This window comes from Odontomachus brunneus, unplaced genomic scaffold (genome assembly GCF_010583005.1).
Source record: "Odontomachus brunneus isolate Ranch 3 - 2012 unplaced genomic scaffold, Obru_v1 Obru_scaffold_011, whole genome shotgun sequence".
NCBI lineage: Eukaryota > Metazoa > Arthropoda > Insecta > Hymenoptera > Formicidae > Odontomachus > Odontomachus brunneus.
The window spans coordinates 214,784-236,471 of record NW_022639461.1 but is presented as its reverse complement, the minus strand read 5'-3'; the positions used below and the strand labels follow the sequence as shown (position 1 = coordinate 236,471).

The following is a 21,688-nucleotide window of genomic DNA, read 5'->3' as shown; positions in this document are numbered from 1 at the left end:
ACGAATACGTTTTTAGTAGCCACTGAATAAACATAAAAAAAAATTCTTTTAAGTATCTTTTCTCTCAATGTATACTGTGTGTAGTTTGCATTAGTTGGTACTGCCATTTGCTACCGTCAACTTGCGAAATATTGACTGCCACATGCATGATCCATAATAATTAATAATTAATTGACGAAATCAAGTTTCTCACACATTGCACGAGAAAATCAGTTTGACTCCATCAAGAAGAATCTCTTCGTCACTTTACGCTTTGGCATATACTAAATAATGTACATGTTACGCTTTGGCATATACTAAATTATATCTTGCTTAGTATGACAAAGAGCGAAATGTCATGATCGTCGGGATGAAGATGTTGATGAAGCGAAGCAATCCTAATTAGCACGGACGCCGATGGCTCGAGATAAACAGACAATAGGCACACGCAGATATGTTCAGATCGAGGAGCGAGATTTACGACAGCGGGATATCGAAAGCTGTGATCACGTGTCATGACAAATCTCGTGAATGATACGCGGGCAATCCGCCGACAGAAGCTGCCCGCGTTGGAGCCTATCCAAAATTGACGGTGCGTCCTCGACGAAAATGTAACGCGTGCGTTCGCACCACGAATGCTGCGCGCATATCTCGTATATCATCAAGCAGCCACAGGAGACGCGACCCGACGATCACGAGATAATGTATGTGCACGACGACGCGAGAGCGAATAATTGGCCAGGTGAGCGCGCCCTCGAGGCCGCGTTAAATCCTCCGGCGCGATTAACCGACGTATTTTTGGTGTAATTCAGAACGCAGACGGAAATAACTGAACGCGCGTGGAGAAATAATCTCATTTCGCGCAGTCACATCTCTCGCCGGTTGAAGCCGCGAGACCAGTAAAATTGTCTAATTTTCATCGCGCGATTGTGCGTCTGCATAATTCGCATTACTGCACAGTTACTTACGTAATTTTTTGTGAAACCGCACCGAGTTACACACACGTGGAGTACGCGTGACATTCCGCGACTGCAGCGAAAGCTCGTTCCCACAGGTAGGTTAATATTTCCCAGAGGGAAATCGCGATATCGAGACCCACGCTTGACGGACAGATTAAATTCGCAACGCGCGGAGAGCCCGAGAAGCCCGTGAAATTTTTAGCACGATCGCGAAGGACGAGCAAAAAGCGAGCAGTACTCATGGAGAGCCGAAAAGATTCTGTCGAAGAAACTTTGGACCGTGCTGTGCATCAAAGAAACACAACCGAGACGGAACCGAGTCGTTCTGTCATCGTCGAGCCGAAAATCCCCGAGACTATAAACGCGAGGAAGGAAAAAGGGCGAGTCACGAGTGCTTTCCGAAGGAGTACTACTCGAGAAAACAAAGGAATATCGAAGGAAACGAACGCGTCGGGATCTTACTCTGAGGTAGCCGATGACGCTATCCAGAGGGGAAATAAATCAGCCCGGGAGAGCGAAGGAGACGCGATGGTGGCGCGGCAGGTAACCTCCGCGGATGGTACTTGGCCTCGGCGCGAATCGGACGGGCCAAAGCGGCTGGTTCAAGATCCAAGAAAGATCGGCGCACGCCGTCGGCAGCGCCCGTTCTGCGACATGATCGGCAGGCGAGAACAACGGCGAGAAGAGCTGGGGAAAATGGAGGGAGACCTGCGGCAGCGGCTGGACATGCTGGAATGCTCGATGCCGGCGATGATGGCGTGGAACATCTGCAGGATGACGCAGGGCATGTCCGCCTGCGGGGTCAGGCGCGTCCTGGAGGAGCATTTCAAAACGGCGAGCGAGCTGCCTTCGCGCGGCACCCCGAGCTGTCATTACGACTGCAGGGTGCGAGAGGTCGAAGCCGAGAGGAAGCTGGCGCTGAAGAAGCTGGAGGAGGCGCGGGCGCTCTGGACCGAGAAGATCCAAGCGTTGGGGGAGCGAAAGCGACAGCTAGAAGAGGCGAGGAAGGTTCAAGAGGAGCAGAGGCATGCGATGGAACGGCTGAACGAGGAGATCGAGGCGCTGCGTGAAGCGGCGGAAGAAGAATCGTGCCGACACGGCAAGTGCAGCGACAAGCGATGCGGGCCGAGATGGCTCGCCAAGGTGTTCAGCGTGACGTCCATCGAGTCCGGGGACGTCGAATGCCTGGGGAAGCTGGAGCAATTGGCGGAGGAGGAACTGCTCATCAAGAAGGACATCGCCGAGCTGGAACGCCGCGAGGACGCTTACATGAGGACGCTTCAGCGAGCCGACGAGCTCTGGTCGAAGGCGGAGGACGACGCGGTAAGCGCGGCGAGCGCGCTCCAGGAGCAATTGGACACGAAAACCGCGGCGAACCAGCAGCTAGCGGGTCGCGTGTGCGAGCTGGAAGATGCGCTGGAGCAATATAGGGCGAGGATGGCGGCCTGCAGGAGCGAGCTGGAGAAGTTTCTGAGCATCGAGAAACTCGAGGCCGTGATAGGTCGCGACGACGACGTCGCCGAAGTGACGGACAGGGCGGTGGCGGTGAGGCCGAAGGTGACGCATCGACCGATCGGCCGGCTCGACGACGTAGCTACGGTGAAGGACGATGAGGTGCTGGCGAGGGTCGAGGTTGCGGACGATGAGGTGCTGGCGAGAGTCGAGGTTGCGGACGAGGAGGTGTTGGCGGTAATTGCCGCGACGGACGCCGACGCCACCGCGGCGATTCTCCTCGGAGACGATAAGTACGTGTCGGCGAGACCCGAGTCAACCGATCTCGCCGTTGATCGTCAGGTTGACCTCGTGCCAGTCACGGAGGAGGAGAGCGTTGTACGGCCGGAAGACTTCGACTACGAGCAGCGGAGATTCCAGGAAGTCAAGGAATATTTGGCCCAGTTGGACTCGTTAGAGGAGCTCTACGAGGATGACGGCGAGCCGTGCCCGCCTGATTTCGTGTGCAACGGCGTGGTAGCCTCGCCTACCGGCATGACGGACGAGGAGCTGATCGCGATGGGTATGGAGCCCATAGCCGAAGCAACGGAGGAGGCCCGAAAATTGGCCGCGAACGAGGAGCAGCGAAGAAGGATGGAGGCGGCGAAGATCACGGACGAGATAGAGCGAAGAGCTCGTGTCGACACCGAGAGAAAAGTACCCGTCGCGGACGACGGACCGATAACGACGCCGAAAGTGAGGAGACTCGACCCCGACCAGGACGTCGTGATAAGACGGGACGAGCTCTTGTCGTGGATCGGCAAGATCGATACGATTCGCACCAAGATAGCGGTATATAATTTACACACAACAGAAAAATCGAGGCGAAGAGCGCGACTGTGCAAATACACTCAGAGCACTATGATATCCTAATTAATGCACTAATATATCAATATCGCAAAATCAACATTAATATTTGAATACTACTGTGAGCATAATATTACGAATATTAATATGCGTAAATATTGCATTCACTGTATGATTAATATGTATATATATTAGCACTTGGGGCAAGCAAACCGTATTAATTATCACATGCACTTCCTGCAGAAGTATCCTGAACTCCAAACGGTGAAGAAGGAAGCCGACATCTTGGCCGAACAGATCGGCGCGTATATAGGGGTAAGAAATTGACGTAAGATTGGCAGGTGCTTTCCCGTTATTTCCGTAATATTGTGACTACATGATGTGACGCACGTTGCAAATGGTTTTAAACTCTACCAATCGACAGCGGAAATGAATATGAAAATTAGTAAAAGCTTGAAAACTCTCTCGAATCGGCCGATTATAGTCTTCAAGTGTAAAGATCCTAGTGTAACTATGCGATTATTTTAGGTAAAACCGAAGGAAGTGGTGGCAGACGAAGCGGAGAAGAGACTCGGCGAGGACGAGATCAAATATGTGCGGGAGGTACCAGCAGAGTTGCCTAAAATAGATTCCATTGAAGAGACGCAAGTAAAATTGCCGGATGTAATAACGAAAACAACGGAGATGGATATGGAACGAGCGAAGTTGGAAGACAAATCGGTGGTTCCGGGAGAGGAAGTGAAACCTGAATCGAAAATACCATCGACACCGATCCCGCATTTAATAGAAGCCCCCCCGGTGGAGGTGGATTTAGCAAAAGAGGAAACATCAGCTGAACCTCCCACGGTGGTTTCGTTAGAAACACCTCGAGTCCAAAAGACAGAAGCGGACGATGAAACGGCTAAGCCAGTAAACGGGGAAAAACTAATCGCTGAGAAAGCTGAGCGAGAGGAAAAGGAAATGATATCCAAGCGCGCGGAAAGAACTGAAATAATGACGGAACCTAAAGTAAAAGAGCCATCGACGCCGTTCTTGGAGGAAACACCAGCAGAAAGGGATCTGAAAAAAGAAATAATACAAGTGGGACTTACTGAAGCGATTTCGACAGAACCACCTGGAGTTCAACAGATAGAAGTGGACGACGACATGACGAAGCTTGAAGAAAGACTGAGAGTTGAGAAGGCGAAACGAAAAAAAGAAGAAACGATAGCCGAGCATGCAGAAAGAATTGAAATGCAAATAGAATCTGAAATGGAAGAACCATCGACACCGGCCGCGCGCTTTGAGGATGCACCAACGGAGGCGGATCTAAAAGAGGAAGTAACAGCAGAACCTTTTAGACCAGTGGTACCCTCTAAACCGATAGAACCGCCTCAAATTCAACAGATTGAAGCAGACGATGACGCGACAAAGCCTGTAGACGAAAAACCACTAGTTGTTCAGCAGGTAGAACGGAAAGAAGAAGAAGAAGAAGTAATACCTGAGAGAATTGAATTTGAAATAGAAGATCTGCCGAAGGAAAAAGCGATAGTAAAGGAAGCAGAGGAACCTCGCGTGGAAATCATAGAGATGGAAGCAGCTGCGCCTGTTGAGACGAAGAAAAAGACAAAACCAGCGGAAGAAGCGGAACCGATAGTAGCGGATGCGAAAGAGGTAGAGGAACTCACGGTAGACGAGGTTTCGCCGGGAGTGGACTTGGTGAAGGTGGAGGAGGTCAAACCTAGCGAACTTCCGATCGTAGAAGTAGAAGAAATTGAAGCGATAAAACAGCCCGTGCTCGAAACAGAAGTCACGAAAGCAAGAGACGAAGAGATGGAAAGGGTCATGCCGCCCGTCGCGCCACGAGAAGAGGAAGTGGAAAAATTGCCATCGATAAAGAAAGCGGAGTTACCGGCGGAAGTCCCAATGCTCTCGGAATTGACGGCAAAAGTGAAACGCGAAGAAGCAGTGCTGCTGGAGGGAAAGTTCCATGTCTTCGAAGCCTTCGAAGTGGAGGAAAAAATTTTAATCGTCAAAGCGAAGCCATCCGAAGCCGCGGAGATATCGGCTGCGTCGATCGAACCCCAACCACCCGTTAAGCCGCACTTCGTTCTGGATCGAAGAAGTTCGAAGTTCGAGGAGCGGGAATTGTTGTACGTTATAGCCGAAGCGACGAAGCCATCACCACCCACCAGCACGGTAAACAAATCAGTGACATGTCGCACAGTTAGTAAAGTTATCCGCACTTTTTAGTTTCTTCTCGATAAGCTTCGTGCGTTACGATCCTCCGTTGAGAACGTGGCTTTCAGCTTACACGCACGTAGAGAACTGTTATAATCGCTACACCCCGTATATTTTACCGTTTTTACCTGTACATTTTTATCCGTTGAAAAGAGAATTTATGTGATTCCAAATTAAATAGATATGGCATTAAAAGTTGCTGTTGCCTATCTGTATAGTTCTCACAGCCACATTCCTTATAATAATACATAATATTTTGTTAATATATCCTCACATATGTAATTATCTCAGCCGGAGGAATACTGCTGTCTCTCTATTGTAGTCTACATAAATATTATGGTTGGGAGATTCGTAGGGTTTAATCTATGCCACACATCGCCATACATTGAGAATTCTACTCAAACACATAGGTAGGCAACAAAAAGGACAATATACCATTTCCAGAGTAGGGAAGACCGGGGTTATCTGGCTACTGAGATAAGTTGGCAAAATCGATTATTTCTTCTATTAACAGATTCTACTGTTAACAAAATTGTCTTTTACAGATTTCAGAAACAAGCGAGCAAGGATTTCAAAGCCATCTTTGATATTTAAAAATCTTGCTTGCTCAATTCTGTAACTTGTTAGAAAATACTAGAAATAACCGGTTTTACCAAATTACCCCGATATCCAACTAGCCTCAGTCTCCCCTACTATGGTTACTACACTCATCTTGTATTTATAGGCGAAAAATGATGATATTTTATTGTGGCAATCATGTTTGGGCAAGTGATATCCTTGATGTCTGTGCGATACACACACTCGCTGCGTGTTCCAACTCTATTACTCGCCGAGGCGTCCTTCGTATTAACACGCGCGCGTGACCAACATTCTAAATTCGTTTCCTTGGTTTCCTTCGCTTGCAGCAAGTGTCGCCGGTCGAGAAGCCCGCGGAGGAAGTCGAGATTACTGCGCGAAGTGGTGTCGTTGAAGCGGAGCTAATAACCAAGATGCGGCTCCCAACCGCCGAGGGACGCCATGCGCCGTCTGCGCAAATTATCAGCGAATATTTCAAATCGGCCGAGTTGGAGGCGAACGCTGAGATCGCTGGCGACCGTCCTGAAATAACCGGCCGAAAAATACCTTGGCGCAAACGCCTAAAGGACCAATCGACCGTCACGACCACTAACGCCGGCTTACAGACGGATAAAACGAGCCACGTTAGCCACGACCGAGTTGAAAGAGAACGCGCCAGGCTAACCACGGACGAACTTTTGCGATCCATAAAGATCGCCGCCAGATTAACGCGCGGCGACCCCGAACGCGAGATCCGCACGATCAATTACGGCGTGCGAACCTCCGACGACGACGACGGGACGGCAACGAGGGCGGCCTGCAACTGTTGCTTGTGCGGGAACGCCGCGTCGTCGTCCTCGTCGTCGCCGACAAGACCCAAATCGCAGATTCAATCGAAAACGACGGCGCCTCTGGCTGCCGCGTTTAAGCGTGCGTTCATTCCTCTCAAGGCGGATCACGTGATACCGTACGACAGATTGTGCCCGGACTGCAAGGCGAAGATTCAGGGCAAAATGACGCGCGACCAGTATCGCGTCGAGCAGATCGTCGGGAAGATCTCGCACAATCGCGAGAACCAGACCAGTTCGTTGGCGACGTCGTGCCACGTTGTTCCACGGAGGAGGACGATCGAAAAGAAGGATCAGAGTTGCTCAGCTAAGATACCCAAACGGAAGGGTGAGGTCGCCGAGCAGAAGAAGAAGAAGCGCGATACGCTGACAGCTGCGGAGCAGATGGAGAAGAAGCCGCTGACGCCGAGTTGCATTTGCTTTCAGCTCGAGAAGCCTAGCGCGGGGCCAATGAGGAAAGGAAACTGCCACTGTGCGGATTGAACGCGCGTTGTTATTCCGCTCGACCGATCGAGCACAGTCGTGTAATCGGTGTAGAGTATTCGGAATTCTTGCGTCTTCGGCCCTGTCTCGGTGCTCATTATCGATGGATCACGGCGGGAAAATGGCCGCGAGAGAGAGAGAGAGAAAGAGAGAGAGAGAGAGAGAGAGAGAGAGAGAGAGAGGGAAAGAGTCATAAATAGACTCAGGAAACGGGTTTCGCAGAATTTAATCAGTTCGCGAATGGCAGTTCTTCGTGCTCGGTTTCCGACCGAGATGGCGTGGATAAAATGCTAAGGGGAGGATGAAAGAGAAATGAGAGAGAAGAAATCGTACGCAATTTTCGATAATACGGCCCTTACAATGCTGTACGCGCGAGCAATTCCATTATACGAGCGGCTGCTATCCCCGCGCTCTTAATCCACTCGTTGCAGCGAGGCGCATCGCAACGATAAAACCACACATATACAGGAGGTGCATTACATATTATTACATAAAATAAAGAGCAAGCCAACGCCTGTACACGCGTTTAACCGTAGACATGCTTGTTGTTTGGATATTTAAATGCGAATATTTAAATGTTCAACATAGGATGTACGTACGTGTACGTATTCAATATATGAATATGTATTTATGTTAAACGTTTGAATATTCGTATTTAAAGAGTCAGACAATAAGAATGTCCAGAATTAGGTACGCTCCACACGTTGCAACGAGGCGCATCGCAACGATAAAACCACACATATACAGAGAGTGGTACATCATTTATTACATAAAGTAAAAAGTAGACTAACGTCTCTCTCTGTATATGCGTATCTAATCGTAGACATGCTTGTCATTTGAATCTTTAAATGCGAATATTGAAATTTCCGACACAAAATTCAATATATGTGTATACATTTTTCAGTTAATAAAATTTTAAATATTCATATTTAAACACTGAAACAATAAAAATATCCAGATACGTGATGTCCAGAGTTAGATACGTGTCCAAGCATTAATATGTTCACCTTATATGCTGCAACGTATCGAGTGAAATTACTCCAAATGAGCAATCAGCTCGCAGGTAATATCTCGATTCACGCGTGAGGCTAAAACGGATATTTGCATGCAAATCAACGATCGCTTCATCGAATTAATAAATACTTTTTCCTAATTGTCTGTTATATACAATAGGCAACCTATTGAATTATACGATCTGTTATAGCCATCGTTATCATTATTACCACACAACGTGATACTCAATAGATAGATTTCACGATAAAATAAAATAAAATAAAAAGCATTGGCAGACACTGTCAATGCTTCCTCCTTGCCGTGCCTCTTTGTTCTTTTTTCTCTCGACAGCTTTCGTCGACGACACAAGTCAAACGGCAGGCGAGTTCGAAGAACGGCAAACTTCCCTTGAACTTTCGGGGAACATCTTACGAACTTGGCGCACATCATGCGTATCGGTACGACTACTTTTCGATATTCGCACACGTCACGAACCTATCGAGCGCTCCGTGCTTACTCATCCCGTCAAGTCGAAACCAAATCGAAAGCACTCACCGTACGTTCGCCAGGGTGTGTCGGCGGGAGCGCAGGTTGTGGTACCCACGTAGCTCGCCGATGCTGCCCTGCTCGGCCTGCATCCTGGCCTGCGCCGTCGCGGCGGCACTAGCGATCACGTGATGCTGATGCCCACCAGGAGCACCGGCCGTCGTGACGCTCCTGCGCGAACGCCAGCCCGTCCTGCTGCCGCCGCCGCCGCTGCTCGGCGTCGGCGATTTCTTCTGGTAGGGTCTGCAAAAGGAGGTTGCGCGAACCACAAAGCGATTTACCGTGCCGTTCTTCCAAGAGAAAGAGGCGTCGAGGACCGATTAGACGTCTGACAATCTGTTGCTGCGCTGAAGAACGATTCGCGGCGCTCGAGAACGGGAAGTGCAAGCCCGAGGAGATCGCTTCCGAGTTCGATGCCGCTGATCTTAAGGGATATGTAGAACAAATGAAAAGGAAGAAGAAAAGGAGGAGGTGCTTCAGGAAACTATTGGAAAAATATATGAAGTAAAACAGCCAGTAAGAAAGATAGGTTGGGGAGAAGTCGTCGCTGGACGCGATAATATAAATTTAATAGGAAGACAAAATTGTTCGACAGTACGTGTCGAATTTTATTTTCAGCACGGAAGAGACAGTATGGTTGGCCCACACGTAAATCTGTCTGTGCCAACCAGATTCAACAGTAAAATACGGAACGACTAATTGCGTGGTTGCTGCAACCACAGAGCACTTGCTGAGTTATTGGCGTTGCAGCAGCAACGATATCTGGTTGCTCCACCAACCAGAATATATTCATGGCAAATGTCACTCTAACCAATTTCTGGTTGTCAAAACCAGATAACGTGTAGCTATTTGATACAGTTGATGTACCGAACTAACTGACAAAGGACACTCACGAAATGTTATGTCTACTTTTAAAAAATGTATATATTTTTGACAAGCACTCACCCCGAGACAAGTTCAACAATATATATAACAATAAATATTTTTCAAAAAATATATACATCTTTGAAAAGTAGACGTAACATTTCGTAAGTATCCCTTGTGAGTCATATTAACCATATACATTACCATCACACAAAATTAACAAGAGTGATGCAACTATACCTCTCACAACTAAATATCTTTCTTTTCCGCGAGACTCTCAACTAAACACTGTTGGCCCGCCATTACATTTAAATTATCACGCTCAGCATCCAACGACGGCTCTTATTAAGCCTATCTCTCTCGCTGGTTCTCCGAGAAGTGAATTTACAGACGACACGCGTTGTCATCGCCGGTAAATTTGTCCGCGGACTCGGTTTAGAGAGATCAATTGTTTCAAGTTACCTACTCAAGTAGCTTCAAGTAAATCTATCCAAAACGTACACTCCGATTTCTTTCTAATTTGGCACAAATATAAAAGTACAAAAAATATTTAGGTTTCTTTTTCATTTTAACCCACTTTGAGTTTCACGGGCAGTTTTAATGTTTTCACTCCTATCATCAACAAGTACAACAAAAATGCATAAGAAATAAAATTGAATACAAGATATAGTTATATAATTTTAACAAAATCAACATAGCTGAGACACGAACCATTCTAAATTTCTTTAGCCGAAATTTCAACCGAAATATTTCAAATCTGTGCTAATTAGTAAAAAATGGTTCGAATCTCGGCCAAACCGAAAAATCTGGCAGTTTTAATTAAAATTTTAACAAATTCAGCATAGCTGAGACACGAACCATTCTAAATTTCTTTAGCCGAGATTCCAATCGAAATATTACAAATCTGTGCTAAATTAGTCAAAAATGGTTCGAATCTCGGCCAAACCGAAAAATCTGGCAGTTTTAATTAAAATTTTAACAAATTCAGCATAGCTGAGACACGAACCATTCTAAATTTCTTTAGCCGAGATTCCAATCGAAATATTACAAATCTGTGCTAAATTAGTCAAAAATGGTTCGAATCTCGACCAAACGGAGAAATGAGAAATTTGTATAAATAATTTTTTTTCCAACTTTTTACATGTCTTGTGAAAACATTTTATTATTTATACAAATAATTTTACACATTTGACTTCATATTTATAATCAGCAAACCAAAAACGCCTATATCTTGTATTCAATTTTATTTCTTATGCACTTTTGTTACACTTGTTGATAATAAGAGTGAGAACATTAAAAAGCTACAAACATACCTACAAATATACATATAACAAAATGTATATGTAAAAAGTTGTAAAAAAAATAACAAAATGTGTATGTAAAAAGTTGAAAAAAAAATTATTCATACAAATAATTTCTCGGTTTAACCGAGATTCGAACTATTTTTGACTAATTTAGCACAGATTTCAAAAATTTCGGTTGAAATCTCGGCTAAAAGAATTTAGAATAGTTCGTGTCTCAGCTATGCCGATTTTGTTAAAATTATTTAACTATATCTTGTATTCTCGATTTTATTTCTTATACATTTTTGTTATACTTGTTGATGATAGGAGTGCGAATATTAAAAAGCTATAAACTGCCCGTGAAAATCAAAGTGAGCCAAAATGAAAAAATATGATCTAAATATTTTTTCTACTTCTATATTTGCGCCAAATTAGAAAGAAAATAGAGTGTATCTTTTAGGTAGGTTTTTTTGTAAGAAGCTCGGTTGGATCGCTGTCGTGTCGAGCCCTTCGATTTCAGGCAGATATGTGAAGCCCACTCGCGATACATTAATTAAATAATTAATTACAATAATGTATGCAGGGATTAAAGGATTTTAGCGAGTAACTACGAGCGAATAAAAGATTCACGAGCCATTCTCATAATATATGAATTTGTTATGCGCGCCGTATTACAGAATTAATGCAGTGACGGTTAAGGCTCGACCTTTCCCGAAGCGTCTCCGGACGATTTCTGAATTAATTACAACGATTAACCCACTCGAGTCATCGTATCGGGCTCGACCGTGCACCTAAGAACCAGGCTGGATCGATAGGGCCTGTTATAAATCACTGATTAAGCATTATCTATTCCATTTATCTCGCAATAATGCAACACTGAACAGAATCGTAGAACACCGACGCTTTTCATCTGATATCTCGATGATTATTTCGGCCATCGCGTGTCGGATGCGGTGTCGTTATGATATGCGAGCTTGCCCCGAAATATTTGCGCGATCGCACGCGCGGCCCACCCATGGCTCCCAAGCGTGAACGAGAATAATTCGATTCAAAAATAGCGTAGCGCGGAAATGCTCGTACAATGCAGGCACGAAAGAAACACGAGCTACCGACAGAAATAAGGGCGGCCTATGGATATTGGCGAATCGCCCGCGACGAATGGGCGCACGTGTGTAGTGAATATGAAGTACGCAGCGATCTTTCGATGCACGAGCTCTGCCGTAAATCAGACGCGAGGTAAGCGGATAGAAGAGATTTGGCGTGGAGAGCTCTTCGACGGATTAATGTTACCACGCGGTCGAAATCGCACGGACTCGGGCGGAGTCCACGACGACGTGGAAATATCGTTGCAGAAGCGCGACGATTGCACGCGTGCAAAAATACACAAAGAAAGAAGCATATTTCGCGGGAATATTTCACAAAATTATCCAAACTCGAGTTATATAACAGAGAACATTTCAATCAAAACATATAAATTTAATAGAGACATAATAAAAATCTTAATTTCACGGAAGTATTTTATAAAAAAATGTCCAAACTCATATGTAAAAAAAAATATTTCAATCAAAACATATAAATTTAATTGAGACGTAATATAAAATTCTAACTTTACGAGAATATTTGTTAAAAAGCTATCCCAACTCGTATACAACAAAAACATTTCAAAACAAACAGACACAATAAAAATCATAAATTCACGGGAATATTTGATAAAAACTCGTATATAACTTAAAAACCATTCTAATAAAAACATATAAATTTAATAAAAACACAATAAAAATCCTAATGTTATGGAAATATTTGCTGAAAAGCTATCCAAACTCGTATGTGATAAAAAAAAATTTCGATCAAGAGAAATTTAATTGAAACATAATAAAAATCCTAATTTCAGACGGGAATATATTTGGTCGGTGTTAAGCTCTTACTGTGGCACTTACTGTCACGTATTGCGTAATCACAATGCGGGCGACGCATTGTTACGCAGTCGGAGAAACGCGTCGCGCTCGTTAACAATGAATGCGTCAACGCGAATAATTAATCCGGGGGAAATCATGCATCAATAATTCTCACCGTTTCTATTTATGCTTAGCTGCGAATTGTAATTACAAATCTGCTTTGTTAATCCACGCGGAATGTTCATCGGGCTAAGCGCCGCGGTTATATTTAGTTTGCCGATCCCCCATCAGCACCCATAACGTAGTTCTGCCGTTCGCATGCGCGTCCGCGCGCAAGAGTGCGCACGATGTATCAAATCCGGTGACTTATCATTCACGAGCCACCTCTACGATACATCCTCCTGACGCATCCGCTGATTTTAACGTTCGAAGTCGAGCGTATGCGCCGCATTCGTCAAAATAACGCGCGCGCGAGCACTTCCGCTGACGTGAAGTCCGCTGCTGCGAGCGATCAGCAATATATCTCGCGACGGAAATTTAAGACGAAATTTTATTTGCATTTTATGTGCCGCGCAGGAGACATATCAAAAGTTCTCACGAGGAACCCACTAATGTGCACATTCATAAACGCAATTCTGATTCTCCGCGAGTTCTCTCTCACGGACGGAATTTCGTACGCCGAACCCGTCGCGAGTTACAGATCCGAGTAAAGCGGCGCTTAAGCTGCGAACAAGCCGTTGCAAAACGGCGCGCACGCTTGCACGATCCTCTCGTTATCGCGGGCCGCGATTTTAGCAGTGCGCGAACATCAACAGGTTGCTTCGCGACGCGGAATAAGTCGACGATTCGATACCGCGGCGGTCGATGCGTTCCCGAGGCACGTGCACGAGTCAGCTGATTTATCAGGTCGGATTGCCGCGTTAACGGAAAGCCAATCTCGCGAGCGCGGATTTGCAGAGAGAAATTGAGAAAGGGAAAAGAGAGAGAGAGAGAGAGAGAGAGAGAGAGAGAGAGAGAGAGAAGGGAGAGAAAGAAAAAGGAAAGGAAAGAAATTGAAATGCAGAAAGGAAAAAAATAAGATGGGAAAAAATGAGAGTGGAGGAGAGAGAGACTCGGTATTCGCAGATTCAGTATCTAATATAATACCGAAATTTCCCGCTGACTGTATCGAGTTACGTAGCGAATACCATGTATGCAGGCGCATATGCCGGCACAATGCGCTCGCTCGCACACACGCGCGCCCAGCTATATAGAGGGCTAATACGGAGGACTTGGAATTTCGAATAACGTCGAAGGAAATAGTCACTTTGTGCCTCGTGCACCGTACCTATCTACATAGTCGCGCGCGTATCAGCGACCGAAATTCGAATCTCTCGATTCAACGGCATACACGTGCAAGGAAAGAGAGAGTAGAGTAGAGCAGAGTGGAATAGATAGATAGATAGAGAGAGAGAGAGAGAGAGAGAGAGAGAGAGAGAGAGAGATTGCGCGACGAAGATCCAGTCAGTGCGGGTCTATCTTCATCGGGCCTACTCGTACACGATTCTAATTATACAAGATTCGTCTCGGAATTAGCTTACTAGCAGTCGGTCTATCTCGCGGCGGACAGGATACAGCTATTATAGTGTTATAATTCAAATTTCACGCTGGTAACGATTCCCATCTACATCCTCGTGTTTCTCAAACCGGCGACAAGTCACGGTATCGCGCGAGCTGGGTCGCACAAGGAATTTCCCTTCGCACAGGGATCCGAAACGGTGCATATTCGTTAATTCGAGGCCGAAAATCAAGAATGTCCGTGTGCGAAATTAATGTTGCTGCATGTTGCGATTTCGCCGTCATATCGGGGGCAATCAAACATTTGCGATATCGGAGAAGGTTTTTGTTTCTTTCCGTTTGTTTTTTTTTCCTGCGGGATATTTGCGTCCAGGTGTGTATGTACGCACCGTAACGAACGAACGATTAAACCGATTATAGCGAAAAAACACGGCCGACCGGGCGGCGCGCGATTGCAGACCGTTGTAACTCAATCTGAAAATAGCGATCATTTATATCCATGTAAAATGCATGCGAACAAAATGAAAAATATTAACCTGACACTATGAAAAATTCGCTGAGATATTTCGAGAGAAAGAGAGAGAAAGAGAGGAAAATTCCAGCATTTTCTTTCCAATATCTTGCTCATTAAATCATCTTACTTCACGTACAAAAAGAGATTTGCATTTTCTAAATAAATTGATTAATTCAATCAAGCACGCGACGTAACGGAAAAGAGAGGGGAGAGAATGATTAGCTCAATCATTAGCTCGCGATCGTGCGGTCCTCGTTTTCACATTATTATACATCATTATCCGCGACGGCCGTGTATTCTCTGCATTAATTACGTCAGCCGTCTTAGCTTTCTCGAGACAAGTTAATTATCGATTCGATCGTGTTCCTCTCGGGATAACTCGAGGAAGCTCGAAGCGCGATCCCCACAGAGAAACTTGTCCTCGAACTTAGATTCCTATTTCTCGCGACAATGCGACGTGCTGTGATCGCGACACGATTGTAAATTCATCTTACAAATATACGCGAATGCGTCGCGCGCACATGTCATTTGCGTATCAACGGCGTTACGCTAAAGTGCCAACGACAAAATAACGGCCAAAGGACCTCTGCAACCGTGCATACGCGCGTGTCCATCGATCATTTCGCGTTTAAATTAGCTAATCGTCCAATAATCCGCGTGTGCACGTAGCACGCTTAATAGCGACGGCCATTAGCGTAAAACCGACGCTCGCTCGTCATTATTGCCGAAGTTCGGTATGAAATGCACGAGGAAAACGCAATCAATGTTAAACAAGCAATACCGAATCGGTCGTTTCCTGGCCAAATTTACATTTACGCACTGACATCCACGTATCGATTTCCCTCACGTTTTCCGGGAGCGTAACGCGCACGAGAACAAGCAGCTGACGCATTGGAAGTGAGGGGAGAAGAGATGGGGAAAGAGAGAAAGAGAAAGAGAGAGAGAGCAAGAAAAGAAAGAGTTATTTGTTGGGCACTTTGAGACATTTTCCCTCAAGAGAGAGATAGAGAGAGGGAAAGAGAGAAGGAGCGAGAAAGAAAGAGCGTTGTTCACTGAGCCCTTTGGGATATTTCCCCTCAAGAGAAAGACAGAGATAGAGATAGAGGCGAAGGGGAAGAAAGAGAGAAAGAAAGAGAGCAAATGGATAAATCAATAGGAGTAGGCTCCTTTCTTGTTTCGTTAACACTGCGTATTTCGTTATCGAACGAGCTAACCTCTCGATCAATGGCGATCCTCTCGCGCCGTGTTTTACGCGATTATCGGCTCGTCTATTCGGGTCGGCAAGTGCTGGGTCTAACAGCAAGCTTTGAAGCTTCGTGTACGTGTTCCTGTTAGCCGGCATTGCCTGCATCCCCATAATTCCATTTGGTAGGCAGCGGCCTACTCTAAGGGAAATTTTGGGAACGGTCTCTATGCGCGGCCGATTGGATAGGGATGATGATGCGCGGTCGCGTCGGCAACGAAACCGGTTGCCTTTCACGTAAGAATAGCTCGACTCAAAATTTTATACCACGGCCCTGATCATGTCGATACCGATCGGTTATTCGGTTTGCACAAGATGATGTTATCGGACCCTAAAAATTATGTAACGCGGCATGATAATCAGGATCTCATTAATAATAAGTTTTATTAATGATTAAGATTTTATTAATAATTGGGATTAGATAACATCATCGTCTTACACAAACCTGATTGAAATCAACCTGATGAAAACTATAAAGGATGATGCCCAAGTGCTAAGTATTGACCATTGGTTATAGGCCCGGAGTCGCGTATACGGTTGAAATCTCGTACATCTTGTAGGTAAACTAATGTCTATTAAAAAAAGTCTCCATTGTACTAGCCATGTAAGTCATTGCAGTCAGGAAGAAGAGACGGTAAAGTAGAGAAACCGCGTCGCTATGGATTTGTCAAGTCTACAAAGAGCGAGAAGGATGTCATGGGTGGTATATATACTTGACAAAGCAAGCGTCACATTTTGACCGCGACAAGTCTGAAACTGCACTGTTGTCAGTGCGGAAGTGAACTTAAAACAGTCGGGTGCTGCACACACATTATAACTGTTCTATGGTTCCTTAGATACAGCAGTCCAATATTCCAGAACTAGCAGCGTCGCTAAACGACATCTGCGTGGTTCCGGATGTAACACTGATAACAAAAATTAATCATTATTTTATACTACATTCCTAACTTATTTCTTTATCCAATTACATTGCATTTTTTAATGCACATTTTTAATATATTCAGTGTACACTGAGATAAAAGTATTTGAAAATTTATTTGTGGGATATAAAGAGTTAATTCCTGCAAAATATAATTAACTTCTGTAAAATAAAGTTTCTTTCTGCGAAATAAACTTTTGTCTCATAAATAAATTTTCAAATATTTTTTTTTCAGTACACTGATAAAAAAATACTTGAAAATTTATTTGAAGGATACAAAACTTATTCACAGGAAATAAAGTTTATTTGACCTGGAATAAACTTTATATACCATTAAATAAAAAGTCGAGTTTGAGCTTCCGGAAAATTTAAAATGAAATAGGAGCGAACGTAACAACAGATAACATGATCACGCATTTCTCTAGTGTCGTGAAAGGAGATGGATCTAGATGCATTCTTCTTTTTCTCATCAAATATCGCTTTCCGGCCCGTTAATGTATCAAATCAGAGTGAATGACGGTTTGTGTGTACACGTACAACATTCACATATCGTACTGTGGTCCGTGCATCACGTTCGTACAAATGTGCAAAAGTCTACGGCAAAGCCCACAATATCCAAAGAGCAAATCGACGCGCTATAACGAAAGCTAGACTCTTTAGCCGCGCTTATCTACTGCCCGCTTTCATCTTCGCGCTCGTCATATTGAATCCCACATTAGTGGGGAATGGATTAACCCCCTCGTTTATCAATTACTAATCCTTGGTACGGATCGTTCTAAAAGCATAAGTAGGAAAATTATGAACGCGCAATCAGACTTAATCTTCCCTTTCCATATCTTTCTCTTTTTCTTTATCATGATTTAACAATCTATTCTCGACGAGAGGAGCGTTTAAACAATATCTCTTTCCATTCCTACTTGGGAAAAGTACTAACAGGATCCAGCTTGGAATAAGAAACCGAGATATTCCGTATCTCATGACGTCTCTTGCAAAACGTTTGCGATCCCCGCGCGCTCGTGAAGCATTTTCGTGGGTTGTAATCTAATCTAAGCCGAGCGATATGAGTGTCTGTCGTCTATCTTGTCGGCATCCTTCCGGTCCTCGCGGTCCTTTCGTAATTCAACGCCCTCCCCATTCGTTCTCAAGCTATATTTGTACGAGCGCGCACTGCTGCGAGGATCAGAAGTGAGTTTCTTGCCGAGGAGAGTTCTCCATCTGTCTCTCTCCTCCTCGCATCCTCTCTCTCTCTCTCTCTCTCTGTCCACAAAGGAGGCTCGAGGGGAGAAAAGGATCGGCTGAACGATAAAAATCGAATGGCCCGAAAGTTGGATATCGAAGGTCGATGAACGGCCCATCCGGGTCTCGATGTCCATCCCCGGCGGACAATTACGTGAGAACGAGAGGCGTTCGATGCGAACTAGTTGTAACGTTTTAGTCGGATATATGGAACGCGCGAATGGACGCCTGCAGATGAAATTTCTCCGTGTCCGAGATTATCTATCGTCGTGCGGTCGTCTAGTGAAAATCTCCCACCGCGTCGTTCCACGTGCACGGGGAACCGCGCGACCACACCGAATGACACGGCGAACCGTCGGCCGCGTCGGTCAATCGACACACACGAGCGCGCGATGGAGGAGTTCGGTTTATGTCGGCGGAATTAATTATTAAGGGGAACTCGCGCGCGCGCGCGCGCGCGCGCGCGCTCCGGTTTATTTCGCGCGGTCACTCGCTTCTGGTCACTGACATTTGATTGCGTAGGCATGCGCGAACTAATTCTAATTTTCGCGAGTACACTAAGAAGAAAATGTTCGAAAATTTACTTCTCGGACATAAAGTTTAGTCACAGAAACTTAACGCATATAAAGTGAGCTTTATTTCGCAGAAAAATAAATTCTAATATAATATATCCTGCAAATAAATTTTCATTTTTGTATTTGTTTATTTGTTGTATTTGTATTTGTTGTATTTGTTACAGTATTCATATTTTTGTTTTCAGTCCTAAAAATACAAAAATTTATTTATGGAATATAAAGTTTATTTCTGTAAAATAAAATTCATTTTTGTAAAAAAAAAGTTTATTTTTGTGAGAATAAACTTTATATCTCACTAATAAATTTTCAAGTATTTTTTCTCAATATCTAATCTTGGGCATTCTTATTGTTTTAGTCTTTAAATACGAATATTTTTTTAAACTTTCAACATAAAAAATATATATGTTAAATATATATATTCTACATTGAAAATTTAAATATTTGCATTTAAAGACCAAAGCAATAAGGTTGTCCAGGATTAGGTGCGTGTCGGGGAATTGGTAATCTCTTTCCCTTAATGCACTGCTAAATTGGGTGGACGAATATCGAGCGAATGTGAGCAGAGTTTGCTCGACAACGTCGACATGTGAAACAGGAATAAGTTTTGCCATGGCGTGCACATACATACACATATATACATACACACACATAGGCGGCACGCATAACGTGGAGAAATGTGCCAGCCTGGGAAATCGAATCACAGATGAAACAACCGCGTGTGAATCGAACGAGAAAGTTTGTTCTCCAAACGACGTGAATCGCGCAACAGCAACAGATGTCTTGGTCCATGTCGAGCGCCTTCATAAAGCGTTCATTTGTACGTAAGGTGAGAGAAGAAGGTGACAATGAAAATATTCTCCTATGACAACGCGCGCGATTAAAACGCCAGCGCGGACAAACACAGCGATCGTCTGTGTCTGCAGTTTGAGTATGCGAATGAATTTAATAGCGATATCGGGAAATCACGAGAGAGGAATATGCTACAGAGTTCGCGAAATAGTTAACAGCAACGTTAATAATACGTGAATTGCACGCAAATACAAGCCACCGACAGTTAATTGCGATCATAGAGGTGAGCGTCATTAATTAATCGCGAAATTTAACGCATTCTATTGATACACTCATAGGAGAATATTTAATTAAATCAGTAATTAGCCACTTCTGCCTTGTTCACACTGCGCGATTTACGACATAACAATAACGTACCCGCATTAATGAAGCGTAGGGCGATTAGCGACGATGCGGAAGAAGACCTGAAGAATCGATTAACATGATCCAATAATTGCGCATCGATCGCGCAATAATTGGATCATGTATTCGTGTAAAGAAAATGAACGAGTAGCGATCGAATGCGATTACTCCATATCGAGTCAGCCATCCAATCGTGTTCGAGTGCTACTCAACTATGACTCAACCGTAGTCTTCACCGTGCGCGTCCATTGAATCTGATAGGCATTTCTGTGAACACTCAGTACACATCTGCCAACAGAGACCGACGCTATCCACCACACACACACACACACACACACACACACACACACACTGAGAGGAAAGATCCGATTAAAAATTAACAAACGGACATACGTTCCGATCAGACGCGATCAACTTGATCGAATGGCCCCAAAAACGATCGGGTATAGGGCAGACCGCGGCTATATGGCCCCAGGAGTATGTTGCTCATGTGCTTGTTTTAGTATTTATCCTGAGAAAAATGTAAAGTGAGTACAAAATAGCGAAACGGTCCTTTTAGAATATAAATACTTTTCCCTGAATTTCATTTAAAATTGTTACAACAATTAGTTGGTTGAGAAGTTGTAACTTCGAAATTCTAAAATATAGAGCATTTAGCCCCAGTCTTCCATGTTGCCTGAACGGAATATCCGGATTTTTCTCTCAATGCGAGATTCGGCGTTGCGTTGTATCTCTCGCGTCATATTGTTTAACTATCTCTCTAATTACCATCGAATTTTAAATTCCTGATCAACAAATCTTACGATCATCCTACTCTATTACTACTTGACAGAATGCACGGAAAGAATATATTATAGTTTTCTTTTATATAAATTTTTTCTATTTCTTTATATAAATTTTATATTTCTCGTAGTGCAGGAGCAGATTCTCATTATATAGTCTATCTTGCTAAGGAACACAGTGAATTTCGTTAAAAACATAGCAAATTATCTAACAATATAAATCAATTAACTGGATTTGTCATTTCAGTGCTACTAAATGAATTAACGAAATTGATTGACGAAAATTATTATTTTATAGGATTCCTAAATAGTACATATAATATGAAAGAACAGTCAATTACTGCAGAATATCGAACTATTTCTCGGATTCTACGGTAGTTTTTACTATGAAATTCTCTTCGTGCATCGATATATTGATGGCATTCGCGGCATACTGAGTATTCAGATCGACCTATTCGACAAATTCAAGTGATGCGATTCCCATGCGATATAACGCAACTCGATCGTATAACAATATCTCGTAAACGTCGCGCACGGCAAACACCCGCTTGCAACCGACTGCGGGAGAGACAGAAAGATCTAAATGATATAGTAAAACAAGGAGAGTAAACCAAATGCATCCCTTCGCCTCGCGTCGTCGCGGAAAACGTCGCAGAAAACGTCGCAGCTCGTTCTTGCTGCGTACACTTATAGAGAGAGAGAGAGAGAGAGAGAGAGAGAGAGAGAGAGAGAGAGAGAGAGAGAGAGA

General features: G+C 44.3%; 3 protein-coding genes across 5 annotated transcripts in view; 1 reads left to right on the top strand and 2 right to left on the bottom strand.

The window, feature by feature from the left end:
* Positions 1–21,688, bottom strand: part of LOC116840694 (cAMP-specific 3',5'-cyclic phosphodiesterase) — a 474,033-nt gene that overhangs the window by 360,686 nt on the left and 91,659 nt on the right. The gene's annotated exons all lie outside the window — the stretch shown is intronic.
* The window catches only part of LOC116840658 (dendritic arbor reduction protein 1-like), a 52,430-nt gene that overhangs the window by 28,294 nt on the left and 2,448 nt on the right, over positions 1–21,688 (bottom strand). Inside the window, exon 4 of the mRNA XM_032807644.1 lies at positions 8,891–9,124. Coding sequence (XP_032663535.1) covers positions 8,891–9,124 — 234 coding nt within the window. The remainder of the gene's footprint in view (positions 1–8,890; positions 9,125–21,688) is intronic.
* Positions 484–8,216, top strand: LOC116840693 (titin-like). Of its 2 annotated transcripts, XM_032807755.1 has the most exons (5): positions 484–721; positions 1,034–3,221; positions 3,480–3,551; positions 3,765–5,414; positions 6,362–8,216. In XM_032807755.1, exons 2-5 carry the CDS (start codon positions 1,179–1,181, stop codon positions 7,340–7,342), a joined length of 4,746 nt encoding a protein of 1,581 aa, XP_032663646.1. In that variant the 5' UTR covers positions 484–721; positions 1,034–1,178; the 3' UTR covers positions 7,343–8,216. The 2 variants fall into 2 exon arrangements, with proteins under 2 accessions (XP_032663646.1, XP_032663644.1); XM_032807753.1 differs by having other exon boundaries at positions 484–3,221.